The 16,375-nt window shown below is 31.8% G+C and overlaps 3 protein-coding genes across 3 annotated transcripts; 2 read left to right on the plus strand and 1 right to left on the minus strand.

Annotated features, from left to right (window-relative positions):
• Positions 1–7,684, minus strand: LOC145969027 (cilia- and flagella-associated protein 43). The gene is made up of 16 exons (XM_083094893.1): positions 7,603–7,684; positions 7,225–7,484; positions 6,817–7,147; positions 5,926–6,262; positions 5,434–5,699; positions 5,031–5,294; positions 4,553–4,824; positions 4,251–4,464; positions 3,835–4,181; positions 3,351–3,657; positions 2,810–3,159; positions 2,512–2,693; positions 1,779–2,377; positions 1,122–1,538; positions 944–1,045; positions 1–871 (listed from the first exon to the last, which is right to left on the minus strand). Exons 2-16 carry the CDS (start codon positions 7,473–7,475, stop codon positions 548–550), a joined length of 4,563 nt encoding a protein of 1,520 aa, XP_082951019.1. The 5' UTR covers positions 7,476–7,484; positions 7,603–7,684; the 3' UTR covers positions 1–547.
• A 2,657-nt stretch (positions 7,685–10,341) lies between these two features.
• LOC145970909 (uncharacterized) lies at positions 10,342–12,307 on the plus strand. The gene is made up of 3 exons (XM_083097967.1): positions 10,342–11,152; positions 11,549–11,842; positions 12,026–12,307. Exons 1-3 carry the CDS (start codon positions 10,342–10,344, stop codon positions 12,247–12,249), a joined length of 1,329 nt encoding a protein of 442 aa, XP_082954093.1. The 3' UTR covers positions 12,250–12,307.
• Positions 12,308–13,104: 797 nt separating this feature from the next.
• Positions 13,105–15,093, plus strand: LOC145970914 (uncharacterized). The gene is made up of 3 exons (XM_083097982.1): positions 13,105–13,224; positions 14,322–14,636; positions 14,735–15,093. Exons 1-3 carry the CDS (start codon positions 13,203–13,205, stop codon positions 14,791–14,793), a joined length of 396 nt encoding a protein of 131 aa, XP_082954108.1. The 5' UTR covers positions 13,105–13,202; the 3' UTR covers positions 14,794–15,093.
• The last annotated feature ends 1,282 nt before the right edge of the window (positions 15,094–16,375 follow it).

A 16,375-nucleotide genomic window follows, 5' to 3' on the forward strand; every position in this document is an offset into this window, starting at 1 on the left:
GACAAATAATATTATTAACATATTTTAACATATTTTTTAATTAATTCTAGAACAATTAAAATATTTCTCCTTTACGATTTTTAAGAAGGAATCAGATTTTAAATGCAGTATCGCTTAGCTCTTTTTATCTCCAAGTTATCAAGAAATGTTTAGGCTTTAGAATGAGATAATGGTAATCAACAATAATATTATTTTCCTCATTTCCTTCTTAGAATCAGCAATTTTCCTCCATTGCACGTGCAAGATCGAGGTCGGAATAATAAGTATTGGTAACAAACGTAATCGAAGTCATATCATACAACCGAACAAACATGAATATGTAATTCAGCAAGATTAATTAAAGATGCATTTAAAGTATTTGATATGTATCAGATATGTCTCTCTTCCTCACATTTTTTCACATTTGACGACGTATGAATACATATATGAATACATATGTTATTAATAGGAAAACAGACAGCTTTAGCAAATTAATTCCGAGATATTTTCTTGCAATCGATATTCCTCCTAATCTTTTTCTCTCAGCTATAAATCTTGTGCGGTTTTATTACGCGGTTTTTAATTGCAAGGTCGGATACGTTCGCAATTTTAAAACTTCTAGCCGAGCATGTAAGATTAGCAACTGCTCGTAATTGTTTTCCGCTTCTATGATAAGTTTGGTGCGTCTTGCGATCGCGGCAAATCTCATCTTACGAGACTCTTCGTCCTTCTTGCGACATGGATCGTTAAGCAACCTGCGACACTCTTCAACGTCTGACGATTTAGATTTGATCTCCTTCGATATCTTGTCATTCTTTTTCTTCCATTTAGCCATCAGCCGCTTCGTTTCCTTCAGACGTGCCTGTTCGAGTGACAACAACTCGCGAAATTTCTGAAATACGTTTTAAATTCATTAGATCATCTATTGTACAACGATATAATTATATGTATAATAGATACTCACGTTTCGAAATATTCTCAAATTAGTTTGTATCTTTTCATAATCTTTTTCCAGATTTACACTGCAGGGATCGCGGTTCAAGAATTCAAGTACGTTTCTCGTGATCTGAAACATGCAAGTATATTATGTACTTTCTTTTTAATATTAAATAATTGAATGTGTGTGAGAGATTAAATACAACCTTGAACTTTTGAACATCCTTCAATTCCTGCTGCAAATCGTCCAGTACCATCTTCGCACGTGTGTGCTGCCATTCCTGTTGGGACACGACCTTTCGCAAGTGCATGGATTTATACATCGCCGCCAACTTGCATTTTCCGGTTTCGATGATACAATCATTGACACGCAAGAGCTCTTCACGCATCACGAGAACAGTGTTCTCGTAATCGGATGAACAACCTTGCAACGGCACTTCAATCTGACCCATTTTCAGGACGAGTTGGATCTCCAGTTCCTCAGCAAGTTGCGTCAAGGATTTTTCTATGTTTTCCAGGGAAACTTTCTTGCACGCAACGACGTTCTCAGCTGATTGCATTGTTTTCTGATAAAACGACAGCGTTTGTTCCGCCTCGGCCATCTCCACCGCGCAGCATCTTACCTTTAATACCCATATCCAGCTTTTAACAACATTATAATTTTGTATATCTTTTTTTAATAGTATTAGCTCAAAATGGTCAGTATAAAAGGAAAAAAAGCATCTCTATTTTATCTTGGATGTTATTCATATTTCTTATTTTTCATATGTAATAATTTTTTAAGTTAAAAATAACATAATTATTATATAAGATTATGATATTTTAATATAAATAAATTACTTTTTGCATTTTTTTATCCTCACCTTCGTCTCCATCTCGATCTTTGCTCTTCTCAACTTGCACATTGTTTTCCAGTGATTGATGTTAATCTGCGGTGGTAGGTTTCTGGGCATCGTATCCAACGCATCCATGCCTCTAAGGAAGTCCAGGCATTCGCGCGGTAAAATGTCCGACTTCTCGCTGGCCATAACGCATCTTGCCACCTCCGTCAAATACGTGACGGACGTGGTGATGAGACGACCTGCCCTGGGTCGCTTCTTGTAATGCCTGAGTAAGTGTTCCACTATTGGTTGCTTCAAGTCTGCGAATTCGCTACGAAACTTGGCCTCCAGTCGTTTCTCCGCCTTGTTGAGATTGTCGTAGCGAAACTTTAACTCTGCCACGACTACCTCGAGCGAATTGCATTCCTCAGCAAGTTTGCGTGCTTCTTGCGTCGCTGGTACCAGTTCATCGTCAGTGAAACGGATGATTTTTTGCCTGCCATCGACCTCGGAACGGTGTCTTTGGATCGCGCGTACCCTCATCAATCTTTCCTGCAGGATTGCGCATTCAATTTGCATCTTCTTCAACTCAAGATCCTTTAACTGATCGTTGAATTCCGTGATATCTCTTTGTAAGGCTTCTGAAATGCATATATCTTATGATTTTGATGAAAAAAATTTATTAGTAAAAAATGTTTGAGGATTATTTTAAAAAATTATTCTATTTTAATGAACACGATTGTTTTGTTCCATATTTTCAATGTTTCTGACTGACCTCTTGTTTCAATGATTTCGGCCTGCAATGTCGCTTTATATTTTTCTCGTTCTTCTTTCAGCGCTTGCACTTTGAATTTGTACGATTCAATAACTGCGATATCTTCATCGGTATATTTCGAAGGATCTTTTGCAGTTAGGCATTCAGGCATAGGTATTTCCTTTTTAACTTCGTCTTCCCATCTTGAAATAAAGTATTAAATTTTGTGAAATATTCGCGTATTGATTTTTTTATTAATAAAAATTCAATTCTTACTCATATCATTTTTTACGCAATTATTTGTCAAGGATCGACTCACTTAGATTCCAATACACCGTCCATCATCCTTTCAAGAGCTCTTTCATAAAAATCATCGCTTCTTCCGTTTTTTTCTTTGTTTTCTTGGTCCTCATCAAACGTCGCGATTCCAGACTCTTTTCGCCATGATTGTTTCTCAAATATCTCGTTATCTCTTACAGTGACTATGTAATCAGGTATCTCTTCGACATCCCAGGTCGGTGTATCAATCGTTTCCAGAACGGAGTCTATTCCGAACAGTGTTTTTAATTCGGAAACGCAATATCGAAGTCTATCTATGCGTTCCTTCGTATATTTCAATTTATGTTCTTTCGCGCGTCGCATTTCCTCGAAAAGATTATTAAAATATATCTATTTAGGAGAGGAAGCTTTAATTTATAAATATTTTAAAATAGTTCTAACACATGTATTAATGAAAAATTAAAAAAATAATTTTAATATCAAATTTTGATCAGAAATGTGATTGAACATTATTGTGTTTTTGATATAATAAATAAATTAACATAATAAATAAATTTTAATAGATTTGTAGTAGACATCACCTTTAGTTGACGCTCTCGATTTTCGATGATAATGTCTTTTTTAAGAATAGTTTTAAGATTATTATCACAAGGGAGTAATAGCTGATGCGTTGAAGCTATGCTTTCATCATCAATCCATTTATGCGTTGTGATGCCCGATATACATAATCTTTCATCTTCATCTGTTAATGTATACCACGTTTTAGCCATCTCGTGTATTTTAATTTCGTCATGACTACTCGTCGAGGATTCTTGATCGGAATCAAATACTGCGGATCCTCGTCTTGAATCGTCTTCTTCATCTACTGGCTCATTATACACTTCATAACTAAAAATATTATTTTTTTAGTCTACATATTAGAAATTCCGCATAATACATATACATTTATTATATTCTTATACTATCATTAAATCTGAAAGAATATTAAAAAAACAGATGATTAATTTTAAAATATCTAATATTCTCAAAATTATTTATATTTAAAAAAAATACAGAAGAAATTACCTATACAAAAACTCATCGGCATCCGAAGAGAGTCTGTCCCATACTTTAAAGTCATTCATTCTTCGAGTCGATGCGACGAGAGGATAATTATGAACTATTGTATCATTACCGATAGATTTAAGAGCACACGGTTTTACTTGTAGCGAATCCCAGAATATTTCGCGGATATACGATGCTATCTGATCTCGTTGAGCGCATTCTTCTTCAAGTTTTCGACGCACTTCGTCTCGTTCAAGTCGCGCCTCTTCTATTTTTCGTTGCCGAGATTCACGATCCAAATCGAAAACTGAGATCGGTAATCGAGCATCCGCTGGTTTGCTTTCATTTTTATCGAGAAGCTCGCGTATCTGTAAAAAAATTTTTTTAAATCATAACTATAAATATTTTAATTTTAAGCATTAAAAAGACATACATACTTGACTCTTTATTTTCTCCAAATTGGCTATGATGGAAGCTCGTAGAGATAGAGCTTCATCGCGTTCAGCTTTCAATTTAGCGGCGATTACATTGTCCAGCCAGGTTTCTCCTGCTAAACTGTACAATTCGTTTGCACCGGAAGCAAAATCTTCAATCGATAAATGTACGCTCACATCTCTGCTTTCTGCCAAGTTCATTTTTGTTTCTGGTAAACTGCTCGCATAATTAAAATGAATCATGTATTATTTTTCTGAGTAATTTCAATATACGATTGTGTAAGAAACAAATAAAAGAAAATTACCGAACTCGACTAGCAACGAGATCTCCGTTTCTACCGAGGGAAACAATCGTTTCCCCAAAACGCGAAGAAATTGCACACTTTATACCCCCTTTGCTGCGATGGTGTGGCATAAAAATTGCAATCACTTTGTGAAGTTCCATGTTATCTCTGACTATGATTAAGCCATCGTATCCATATGTTACGACTCGAGAATCGGTCACGTACATTCCGATATTTCTCAACTGATGCATCGAGAAAAGTGCTTCCATAAGGATGATATCTTGAAAATTATTCTGTGAAAATTTGATAAATTCTCTTTTTCAAGATCTGAATAGAAAATGTAAAAAGGATTTTAAGAGAATTAATATAAAGATTATAGAGTGATTCTCTTGTAAACTTGTTATGTAATATAATTTGAATATTTTGAGATAATTTAAATTCAATTAAAAATAGTTGGTCATTTTTTTTATTAATAATAAAAAATGATAATAACTTATACCTGTATCTCCATTTGATGTAACTGTTTAGATAAAGAGGGTATACCCAATATATTCAGAGGCTTATTCATTCCGTGATACAGCATCTTGAAAGGTCTTGATAAATCTATCACACATACGGCACGAGTGTAGAAATTGTTCGAGATCTCGCAAGTGTACACGACCACTTTGTTACCGCCGATCGAAGTCATGGAAGGATTGGTTGTTGCGAGAACTAAGATTTCGAAATGATTATTATTCCTCTTGTATATCAAAAAGTCAGCAATCTAAAAAAAAATACTTAAACTTATAATATCTCTCGCTTATATTTTTTTTATAAATATTTATAGATTTGTGCAACTATATTTTTTATGATTTATCATATAATTGCTAGCTTCTCTATATAATTTATATTAATTATCTTACATATCCATTAATTTCTATAAGTCCAAGAACATCCACAGGCTGTTGTTTGAATCGTTTGCCAATGATAAATATTTTGCCAGTTTGAGAATTGCCAATTCCTAAAAGTTCGCCATATTGCGAGAATTTTATTCTGTCCAAGATATCTCCATGAAGATGAAAGCAATTAAAGATTTTAGGTAACGATGAAGCATCGATAAAAATGCAATTGCCAGCAACACTACATGCCGCAAGTATTGGTAATGTAGGATGTGAATCTGCGCGAATAACTGGAATTAATATATAATTCTAATTAACAATCTGCCAGTTAATTGTCGCGCAAAGATCTGAGAAAATTATTTTATCAGTAAATTATTCTATACATAAAGTAAATCAAACGATTAATATAATTAAAACAATAAATCGAATAAATTATACGTATATTATCCTAAAAAATGGATGACACATTGTTCTTTCAGATTTCTCTTATATGAGAAACTATATATTTGATTTTACCTTCACCATGATGTTTCAGAGATAATCTCGCTGTCAGTTTGCCGGTCAATACCTCAAAAATGCAAAGACGATCTAACCGATCTATTGCCGCGACGTGATCTGCGCGTTGAGATATAGAAAACAGTGCTTTATATTCTATCTCATCCGTATAAATAACTTCTATGTGAGGAACGTTGTCATACTGCGTACTGATCTCAAAAATCTCTCCGCTTTTGGAGTGAAACAAAATCCCATCTTTGAAATAACATTGTCTTCCTACTTGAATTGAATGGAAAGTCGAAATCGACCATACAAATTGCCATGACACGTTCCAATCTGCCAATGATTTTTTATAAAACTAAAATATAAATATAATAATATAATATAATTATAATATATAATAATTACAAATATGATAAATAAAAACGATAAATACGATAGTTATATTTTTATAAAAAAGATACACAAATTATAAGTATATCTCACAAGGGAAGTTCGGCAAGTCGAAAATTCAAAAAAATCTGAAACTTGGCATAATTTTAGAGTAATATATTCTAATAACGAAACCATTTTTTGTTAGTGCTAAAAACGGGTTTAGGGGTATAACCAACCGCTAGAAAATCGATTTTTGCGTTCCGAAGCGAATATCATCGAAACGAATAGAAATATAAAAGATTTCTATGTTCAAACAAATGTTTTATGGCTTTAAATGTACTTTACAATTGCGTATTTGGATTTTTTAAAAATAATAAAATTTTTAAAAATACCCCCACCACTCAATATTTTTTATATTTTGACTTCCCTTGTCAGTAAAAGAAATTTTTCTAAATATGTTTTATTTATTTTAAAAGAGAAAAAAGAGCATTATTATTAATTCTATCAAATGAGAGTTTATCGAATCAATATACGCACTGTAATTTCACTATCGGTATTCACAACTATTACGCCAATTCTATGAGTAATGACGATTGATCTTTTCTTCGGTGGTTCGAGCGTTTTCGATTTTATTACCGAATACAATTTGTTAGCATCTATCACCATAAGCCATACGTTGCCGAACTCGTCCGAGACAAATAGGTTTCCTTCCAGCGTCCAGGACGAAGACATAATTCTGTGTTCCGGAACTGGCACGTCCACATGATGTATACTCACGATTTTCGAGCATGTTCGTACTTGGCAAATCGAGAGCTTGCCGTCGACGATTCCGAGCTGCGATATCAAATACGGAGGATTTGGCGAACAGCTAATAAAATGATCAATTTCACATTTTTGGAAAAATAAAAATGGTCTAAAATTTATGTGTCATATTTATTTTAATACCAAATTTCTTGAACGAGATCGTCAATCTTCGTGTTAAGCACAGCGACGTGCTTGCCAGTCTTCCAAAGCCACACAATCAGTCGGAAATCAGGAAAGCTAGTCAAGCTTACGAGGTATTCTGTACCAGCGAAAGAACAGGATAAATAAGCGTTGTTTTTGTCGGGTAGCACGCATCTGGAAATTCTTTGTAGCGTTGGGTACATGAATATCGATATCTTGGGATTAGATTTTCTTTCGACTACGGAAAACATGGAAACTGTCTGCAAAATTTGAAGTAAATAATGTTATCGAAAAATAAATAGCAAAAATATGATACATCTGCTACTTTTTCAGACATTCAATTTGAATGAATAAGCGTATTATAAATAATTGTATTACCGGATGTCCAGCCAAACATGATGCACCATCGCCCCTTTCCTTGTTGTCGAAACGTTCGATTCGCCTTTCCCTCGTATTCAGATCCAAAAAATTCACATAAATGCCGGAAGCCGTTGCAATGGTTTCCTTTCCAACGAAAACAAAGTCATGAGGTTTCCCAAACTTCACCCACCTGCAATCATATTTGTGAATAATAAAAAGTTGCAGTTAATTTCCGCGCTACATACATTTATAAGGACGAAACGCACTTTGTTTCGGTTATCGAAAGATTCATTTTCTTTAATTTGCTAATGTATTTAGGAAATTCTCGTTGTTTGCACTATCTCAGTTATAATTTCACTTTTGTACGGTAAGTAAATCTTGCATACATATAACCAGTGTTTGGTTGCTCAGAGACCCAAATAGGCTAGCGTATCGATCCGAATGGCCGTAGAGACTACATTTAACAATCTTTATAATGCATTCATAAAGAGCCAGTTTTATTCGATATATTTTTATAGAAATTAGTTGTTTATAATTTATTAAATTATGTAAATCGTTTGTTGCGAGAGAGAAATTGATGAAAATTATAAATATAAATTAATTTTTTTGCTAATTTTTCTGATAAATGTTTATCTAGAAAATATTCCTTGTAAACTTATATGAAAAATTGATTTTTCTTTGTTTGACTCTAAAAAACTGATTGGATTTATTTTAAGAGAATGCTATAATATAGCAGAATGTTTGCTCATTTTCGCACGTGTTTTGATTGCTGAAGAAGTGCGGATGAATATACATGATTGTCAAGACTTTCATCGGGCAAAACATTTGCATACTTCCTCGGAAGATAATAGAATCATCAAAGGAATGCCACTAATGCTATTTAAAAGTATGTTACCGGATCAAAGTATTGAAAGAAGGCTTGAAAAATAGTGTCACCGTTGTAGACTGTATTGTCTAACATATAATAATAGATCCTATGTTTTTAAACTTCCTATTAACATTTCCGCATTCTTTTAATAATTTTATAAAATTAATATTGGATTAATTTGTAAACAAAAATACGCTTTTGATGAATAAAAATGTTAAAACATGATTTAATTTTCTTTTTTCTAATACAATTACCATAAAAAATTAATCAGAGATACTTTTCTATTTATTTAGTTATTAATAGTAGTATCAGAAATCTGTTGTAAAGAAATATATAAAAATGTTTTTATTAATAATTCAATATAATAATGAGAGAAAAATTATTTATTATTTAGAATTTATCTGCAATATACGGTATCAGATATACGGTATTTATCTGCAATATACGGTACCAGAACATTTTTTTCTGATCCGAAAAGCAAAAAATTTCGGCAGACGACAGCGATCAACGGTTAAAGTGGAAGTGTCAAAGGGGCACGATGGAATAGTAACCTAATAACGTGAATGTCGTGCCCCTTCCGAATGCGAACGGCATATATAGAGGAAGCGAAGGCGATGATTTTTTATTCACAAACGTTGATCGACGTGAGTGTCTGCCAAGAGGATGAAGAGAGCTTCGTGAACTTGTCACTCGGTCAGAACGTTTTGTAGCGAATAGATTTTTGTGTTTAGTGCGGGGGTGAATAAGATTTACGAATGAGTAAATTTATAAGAAAGAGATTTATAAAACCGGATAAGGAACAAATAAACAGCTAAAATTCGCCATTATTTTCAAAAGTGGAAATCTTTCTTTAAGTGGAATTAGTCAACGTATGTATATTCGTTAAAAGATTGCATTATTTGTAAACATTTTTTCTTAGTTAACCCTTTTAACCCTTAGCTCAGAAATAAAAAAGAAATAAATTAATTATTGTAATTAATATAAAAGTAATAAATAAAAATAATAAATAAATTTTGCACATATACATAAAATAATATTACTAGTCTTTTAGAATTCTCCTAATTATTATTAATGCAATTGTATAAAAATTAATAAAGTTTTTTATTACATTTAATAAAGTTATTTATTACATATATTTGAGAATTAAATTAGTTATTATAGATTAATAATTCTAGCCTTAAGTGCTTATCTCATTAAAACAATTTTATTATTATGACCTTTACATAATTGTTTAAAAATGTTATTTATTTAGCAATTTTATGTAAATTAAAATATAATGATTAAATGATAATTGATTTAATTATCAGTGAGAGATATGCAATAGTAATAATATCAGACTACAGACTATAATACAAGAATATTCATTGTAGAGCTGCAAACTGCAGCTGTTTTATCGTTCTGTATCCGTGAATTAGGGTCATTGTTGGAATGACCGCTGAAAAGGGGCGAAGACCGCTACTTACTTAGTATGCGTCGCAATCGCTTGCATTTCGTATTCAAGAGGGATATTTTGCTCATCTAGAAGGCATCTCGTGTCGTGCTTGTTTGTACTACTTGCCCATTCTTTTTTCCTAATTAAAACAACATCGATTCCATAAAAGATCATTTTCTAGAATCTAGAAATCTAGAATTAGTCTCGTTGCCTAAAGATAGATTTATAAAAAAGATATATTTATAAATTTTTAAATAAAGTTATTCTTGTTAATTATTTATATTTGTCGTTAATTCTATAAAATGTGTGAGTGAATAATATTACCAGATGCTTTATTTCTATCACACAGCATTAATTATAAAGTACTAATAAAAATCTGTTTTGCGAGTTTAATTGCTTATAATATATTTTCTTTCTGTAGATCTTCATTCTTTGTCAACGATAACTTACAATCAAAATGATATCTCGTTATCAAACACGAAAGCATCGACTCGGCTGGATTCTAGGAATCTTTCTGCTCTCTCTCGTTTTGGTTTCATCTCACCAAGCTGTGCCTCTGAATCACCAGGGTACACCGGATGCATCAACCTTGAAGATAGAAGCTAGAGAGTCCGAGGCATCGATAATTTTGGGAAAGGATCTTGTTCTTGGTCCACCTTTGTCGACTAGAGCGTCGATCATCGCTAATTTCAGCAGCTCCAATGACGTTGCGTCAACAAAGATTAATTCCTTCGTAGGTTCAACGATTGTCGATCGTATACCTTTCGGAGAACAACGTGCCAACAACGTTCTTCGGAAACCCTCAATGTCGAAGAATGAGACTTCTGAAGGGTCTTATATCATTGACAACCGTTATCAAGCCAGTAAAGGTCCAAAGACTGCCTGGAAAAGAGACAGCTATCTCGAAGCACTGAGACACTCGCGTAACAGCGATGATCCGCGAGAAGGGATCGTGCAGACCGACTTAAAGACGAAGACGAATAGAAGAGAATATGTGCAGGGGTCCGTTTACAGGCAGGATACGGAATACGGTTCGCCCGAATCGTCGTACGCATCCAAGAACCCGCGAATCACATACGGGGGCCCTAGCGACTCTTATCCCCAATCTTTCAAACCGTCAATGGGTTACAGCGATCATTACAACGTTCCGGAGAACTCTTACGGTCCCCCGCAGAATTCATACGGGCCGCCGCAAGATGGTCCCTCGTTTTATCCACAGACTCCTTCGTATGGACCTCCCGCGAATTCTTATCCATCACCTCAGCAAGGTGAGACCAAAGATATTATCGAAAGCATTTGTCGAAGCATTTGTTGCTAAATAAATTTACATTATATTTAATCAAATAAGAAAATTCAATCAAATTTATAAATATATCTTTAAAAAAAGTTTGATTATTTTTTTCTTTGTCTTCTCTCTATTTTGTGTATTCATAATTATAATTTATAATTATTACATATTTAAGGATTTATTTTAAATTATCTTATAGTCTGCAAATGTTATATATGTTTAAATAATAATCGATGTAAGCTTTGCAGATGTATTATTCGACTAATGCAAGGTCGATTTTTTAGCAAAAATTTCTCTTTTCAATTTATACATTTATTTATTACATTTTTTTAGATCTTCTTAATCACTTGACTAATTATTTCTTAATTTATTTTAGGATATGGTCCTTCTGTACACACTTCCATTCCAACTCCGATTTACGGTGCGCCTTACGCACTACCGGATGTATCTCACATTTCCCTCTTGCCGAGCTTCGATCTGGGATTACCATTTGCCCTCAAACTAAATGCATTTACCATTGCAAAAATCATATTAAAGTTAGTGATCTTCAAGATGATTGTGAAATTTATCGCGATAATTTGCTTGTTGCTCTTCATACCGAAGCTCGAGATAATCAAGAAAAAAGTCTCTAATAAAGATGAAGAGAATGAAGAACGTAATTTATCATCGCGTAAGTTGTTAAATTTACAGAGCGTCTCTGAACTTATGATTTTAAATATAAAAATTAATTATAAAAATGTCAGAGACTAATTGGATTAGAATGAATTAATTTGTAATTTAAAACATTGGTTCACAGATTTATCTCTCTTTAATTTCTCACTGTCCTTACCTAATGACATGTTATATTTTTTAGCTTACATAAGTTTGGAAACACTAAATAGTCTCGAAGACATAGTAAGAAATTCTGTCGAGAAGTACGAGGCGCAAAATAGTACTCGTTTAAATTCGACAGAGAAATGTACGACATTTACGTGTCGCATCAACGAAACGTTCCACGAATCTTGGTACGACTATTTGAATTTATTCAACAGCTACGTGGAGGAAGAGAGGCAATCAACAGAACGGAAAGATCACTGAGAAGTTAACATTATCATCGAATATCATCGCATCATCTTTCTAATTATTTATACATATTTATTTATTTACATTTGATTAAAAAAAGATATTTTCTCCGTATCTCTCTTGAATACTTAATTTAGCTTCTAATTTTTGATTTTACATGATTAAAATAGTTTAAAATATCATATTTTTAACCATGAAAAAATCTTTTACAAAATGCTACAAACGTGGAACATCATTGGATTAATCTTGTAATTGACATCATCCGACACGCGCGTGTTTGGAGGAAATTACAGAAATGATCTTTCCTTTCAATGAATTATTCGGTGCCATTACGTACTACTTGTAAATAAAAATGCACAAGTATGCTGAAAAATAAAATTGTATAAACAATTTCTTTTGAACAAATTATTTTTGCTCTCCATTTTTTGATAATTAAATATATAGAAAAATGTATTAACATAACGATAAATGTTTAATATATTTCTTATTTATCCGCATCAGATAGCAAACTATTTTGATTCAAAAATATAAAATATATATTTTTTAAATGAAAATAGAATAAAAGTTAGATATTAATTTGTGTAAAAGCAATATTTGGTTAAATAATGTATATAAATTTATATAATTTAATTTAAATTTAGAATATACATTTATATTCGCAACATTTTTATGTTTAAACGTTCAATTGATTAACTACAATTTGTATCTTCTTTATTGTATTGAAACAAGTATATTACATTTAGAAGTCAGGTACTATACACATATAAAGCATGATTAACTCGACAATCATGATTCAGGCATAATGCATCCTACTCTCAATTCCTCTCAGGTGGGGATGTGGATTTAACTTGGTTATAAATGTAGACCATGGTGACACGATATGCCAGTCCTCTCTTGATTGCCATTCGCCGTGTTAAGAAATCGCCACCGAGAAATTTCAACCGCGAGATCACTGATCAGCCGGAACGATGGAGGTAGCAATCATAGTTGGTACGAAAACTGCATCAGCTTTATTTAAGATTTTGTAGCAAAAATCATTACGATAATTTCCGCAATTAATTAAATATATTATGGTTACATTAATCAAATTTAAATGTTAAAATTGTTTAAACTTATTAAAATCGTTTAGATACATATTTGAAAATCTCCTTAAATTATCAATAACTTATTTTAATCATTTATTTGTATATAATTTTTGTGTATATATTAAAAATGTTAAAAGATTTAATATGATACAAATATTATTTTATATCTATAATTCTCTTATTAGTTGATTTTATTTTTATATAAATTTGCGATTTTTGTTAGAGTCTGTAAACAATAAATTATAAATCTCAAATATATATGTTTAAAAAGAAGAAATTAAAATTGATAATAAAGTCTTGTTATTGCCATATGAACTATATCTTTCGTCTTGCATTAATTTAAAATCCGGTTCTCCTTGATCTCGATCGCAATGTTACATCATTAAAATCGTTCGAAAAAAAAGTAATAAAAAAAATGCAATTTTCCATTTTTTTTAGTTAATTGTTTATTAAAATTATTATCCATGCCAAAATTATTTAAGATTTTCAAAGATATTTTTGAGCGCAAAAGATTATAATAAACATATTTTTAAATATGCGTGGGCGTAAGTATCCTTGAGTAAAGAAACGTCGCAATCATCTCGCAAGGAACGGGTTGATCTCGATGTAAAATAAACCTTGATTTCAATAAAGACATAATCATCCAATAGAGATGTGTATTAAGGCCACGCAGCATCCCAACGAGATGCTAAGTCACTATCAACTGCTTTACGTAATACCGTTCTCCACAACTTGTCAATGAGGAAAATTTTCGAAATTTTCGACATCGATCATTCAAGTAACATAATAATGAAAAGAGTAATCTCTTGTTATCATTAAAGGATATTATCAACAGCTTTATTGAGAGAAATTTTAGAATAATTTCGTATAAATTGCAACCGTAATTTAAACAAAAATATTCTATTACTTTATAAAAAAGATTAATTTATAAAAAAATTCGATTAAGATATTTTTGTGAATTAATTTAAATTTTATATCTCCTCTTTTTAAATTTTTTTCTAGGATTTGCGTTCCTTAGCATGTTCATGTTCTGCGAGAACACATATGCTCTTCCTGATGACGCAAAACCAATCAGTGACCCAATCAAGGAAATAAAGGAACCTAAGGATATAAAAGAAGCAGCGACCGCGTCGAAGGACGTAAAGGATGCTATCAAGGCTGCCAAGGAGGCGAAGAAGAGTAAGAAAGATTGCCCTCGAGAATGCGGGACCGATTATGATCCTATTTGCGTTCACGATCCTGCTGATTCCAACTTCAAACCAAGGACTTTCGGCACACAATGCGCTTTGGATGTTCACAACTGCGAGATGGGAACGAGTAAGAACATACTAAGAAGATGATATTTTATTAATTTTTTAAATAAATAATAAAAATTAAAATATCATACATACATAATAATTATCTTTATATCACAGAATTGGCTGTCAAGAGTAAAGGAGAGTGTCCTGGATCCGGCGGAGTAAAATTGTCTTAAACAATCGCTCGATTTTAAGGGATCATCGAGAAATTGCAAAGTAGATCGTCAAATCAATCGTTAGATTTTATTATCGCGAATTTATTTAGTTTGAGCAAAATATCATAATATATTATAATCCAATGCGACTTTTTCCATGATTATAGACTAGACGAAATTACTGAGAGAAGAAAACGCTAGATATAATTACGTGAGAAAATCTCTCTGACAATAAAATTGGTCGCCAAATTACACGCTATATATGATTATGCAATGTAAAAGTCAAAGTGTATCTATCTAATAAATATTAATAATGAGCAACTATTGATTCTGTTTCTCGTAATCACTTCCTTTTCTGCGTTGAGATACTAATGTTGATTCTGGTATGTAGTTTCTAATTTATGTAAATCAATATACTGGATATTATACTTTGAGTATATGTATATGCGTACACATTTGAATTGGTTTTCTAATCGTGATTACAGTCTGCTCTCTAACATAAACACAAAGTTAAATATTAAATGTATTTTTAATCCTGAAGAGCAAAAAGATAATTTAATTTTTAACAGCTTTATTTTATTTTCTGTTTTTTTACAATTTGCAGTTATGTAAATGTAATCAATTACATATTGTATGCATCTTTATTCCAAGACACTTTTGACATTTTACCACCTTTATTTTACATTATACTTTGCGAAAAATATTTTTTTAAAAGCAATTTGCCTTCGATATTCTCCTTTATAAATAATAATTAAATAATAAAAAATAATAATTAAAGAATTTCTTTAAAATATTAAAGATAAATGAGAGGATTATTTGCTATTAGTTTTAATAATAATATGTTAATATGTACTATAAAAAAAAAAGGAAATGTGATTATGTAAATATGATATAATTAGCTTATTTTTCTTTCTTCAATATATATATTTTATATTATATTATATAATACATACATACAATTTTATATAATACATTTCCCTTGCTTTTTCACAACTGCACTATGCTAAATGATGTCGGCACACTCTAGACAAGTTGTCATTATCGATTGACAAACAAATGTAATAGCTTTATAATTCATCTTCTAGAGGGCTAAGATAAAGAGATATTAATTTAAATTTTAAATTACAGGTAAAAAAATGGCCGAAGTTGAATTTAATATATCTTTTATATTTTATTTATGTCTTGTTTCACAATCGTTTTTATTTCTGTTAATTTAATTAATTATATTAAAATGAAATAAATACCACAACACTAGAATTAATTAATTGCATGTACTTTACTCTATATCATGTTAAAATTATATACATTATTATAGCTATGTAGAGTGATTTTATATCAAATTTAATTGTTTTTTAAAAAGATTCGATAAAAATTATTTCTTATAAATTTTATAAATCTCAGAAGCATTGTGTTGTTAAGCATATATGAACGGCGTATATGCATGAAAGAGCGTAATTTGTACGGGTGAGGCTATTGTCCGTCAATCTTCGTTGTAACGAATTTACTTTCAAATCAATGCCCAAGATAATGAGGATGCAACCGCGAGCGATGAAGAATGACAGCCGGCCGCGCATCCTCAGTCACTTTATTCCACCTACGCTGT

The sequence above is a fragment of the Camponotus vicinus genome, unplaced genomic scaffold, assembly GCF_025532165.1.
Source record: "Camponotus vicinus isolate PSW18456_S1 unplaced genomic scaffold, iyCamVici1.0 SCAF_1, whole genome shotgun sequence".
Classification (NCBI taxonomy): Eukaryota; Metazoa; Arthropoda; class Insecta; order Hymenoptera; family Formicidae; genus Camponotus; species Camponotus vicinus.

Excerpts from the sequence above, each read along its gene's own strand:
- LOC145970914 (XM_083097982.1), top strand. The coding sequence starts at position 13,203 with ATGGAGGTAGCAATCATAGTTG. Across the intron at positions 13,225-14,321 it reads GGAGGTAGCAATCATAGTTG|GATTTGCGTTCCTTAGCATG; the intron begins GTACGAAAACTG and ends ATTTTTTTCTAG. Across the intron at positions 14,637-14,734 it reads CAACTGCGAGATGGGAACGA|AATTGGCTGTCAAGAGTAAA; the intron begins GTAAGAACATAC and ends TTTATATCACAG.
- LOC145970909 (XM_083097967.1), top strand. The coding sequence starts at position 10,342 with ATGATATCTCGTTATCAAACACGAAAGCATCGACTCGGCTGGATTCTA. Across the intron at positions 11,153-11,548 it reads TTATCCATCACCTCAGCAAG|GATATGGTCCTTCTGTACAC; the intron begins GTGAGACCAAAG and ends AATTTATTTTAG. Across the intron at positions 11,843-12,025 it reads AGAACGTAATTTATCATCGC|CTTACATAAGTTTGGAAACA; the intron begins GTAAGTTGTTAA and ends TATATTTTTTAG.
- LOC145969027 (XM_083094893.1), bottom strand. The coding sequence starts at position 7,475 with ATGTTTTCCGTAGTCGAAAGAAAATCTAATCCCAAGATATCGATATTC. Across the intron at positions 2,378-2,511 it reads CGAAATCATTGAAACAAGAG|AAGCCTTACAAAGAGATATC; the intron begins GTCAGTCAGAAA and ends TATGCATTTCAG. Across the intron at positions 1,046-1,121 it reads AGGATGTTCAAAAGTTCAAG|ATCACGAGAAACGTACTTGA; the intron begins GTTGTATTTAAT and ends TGCATGTTTCAG.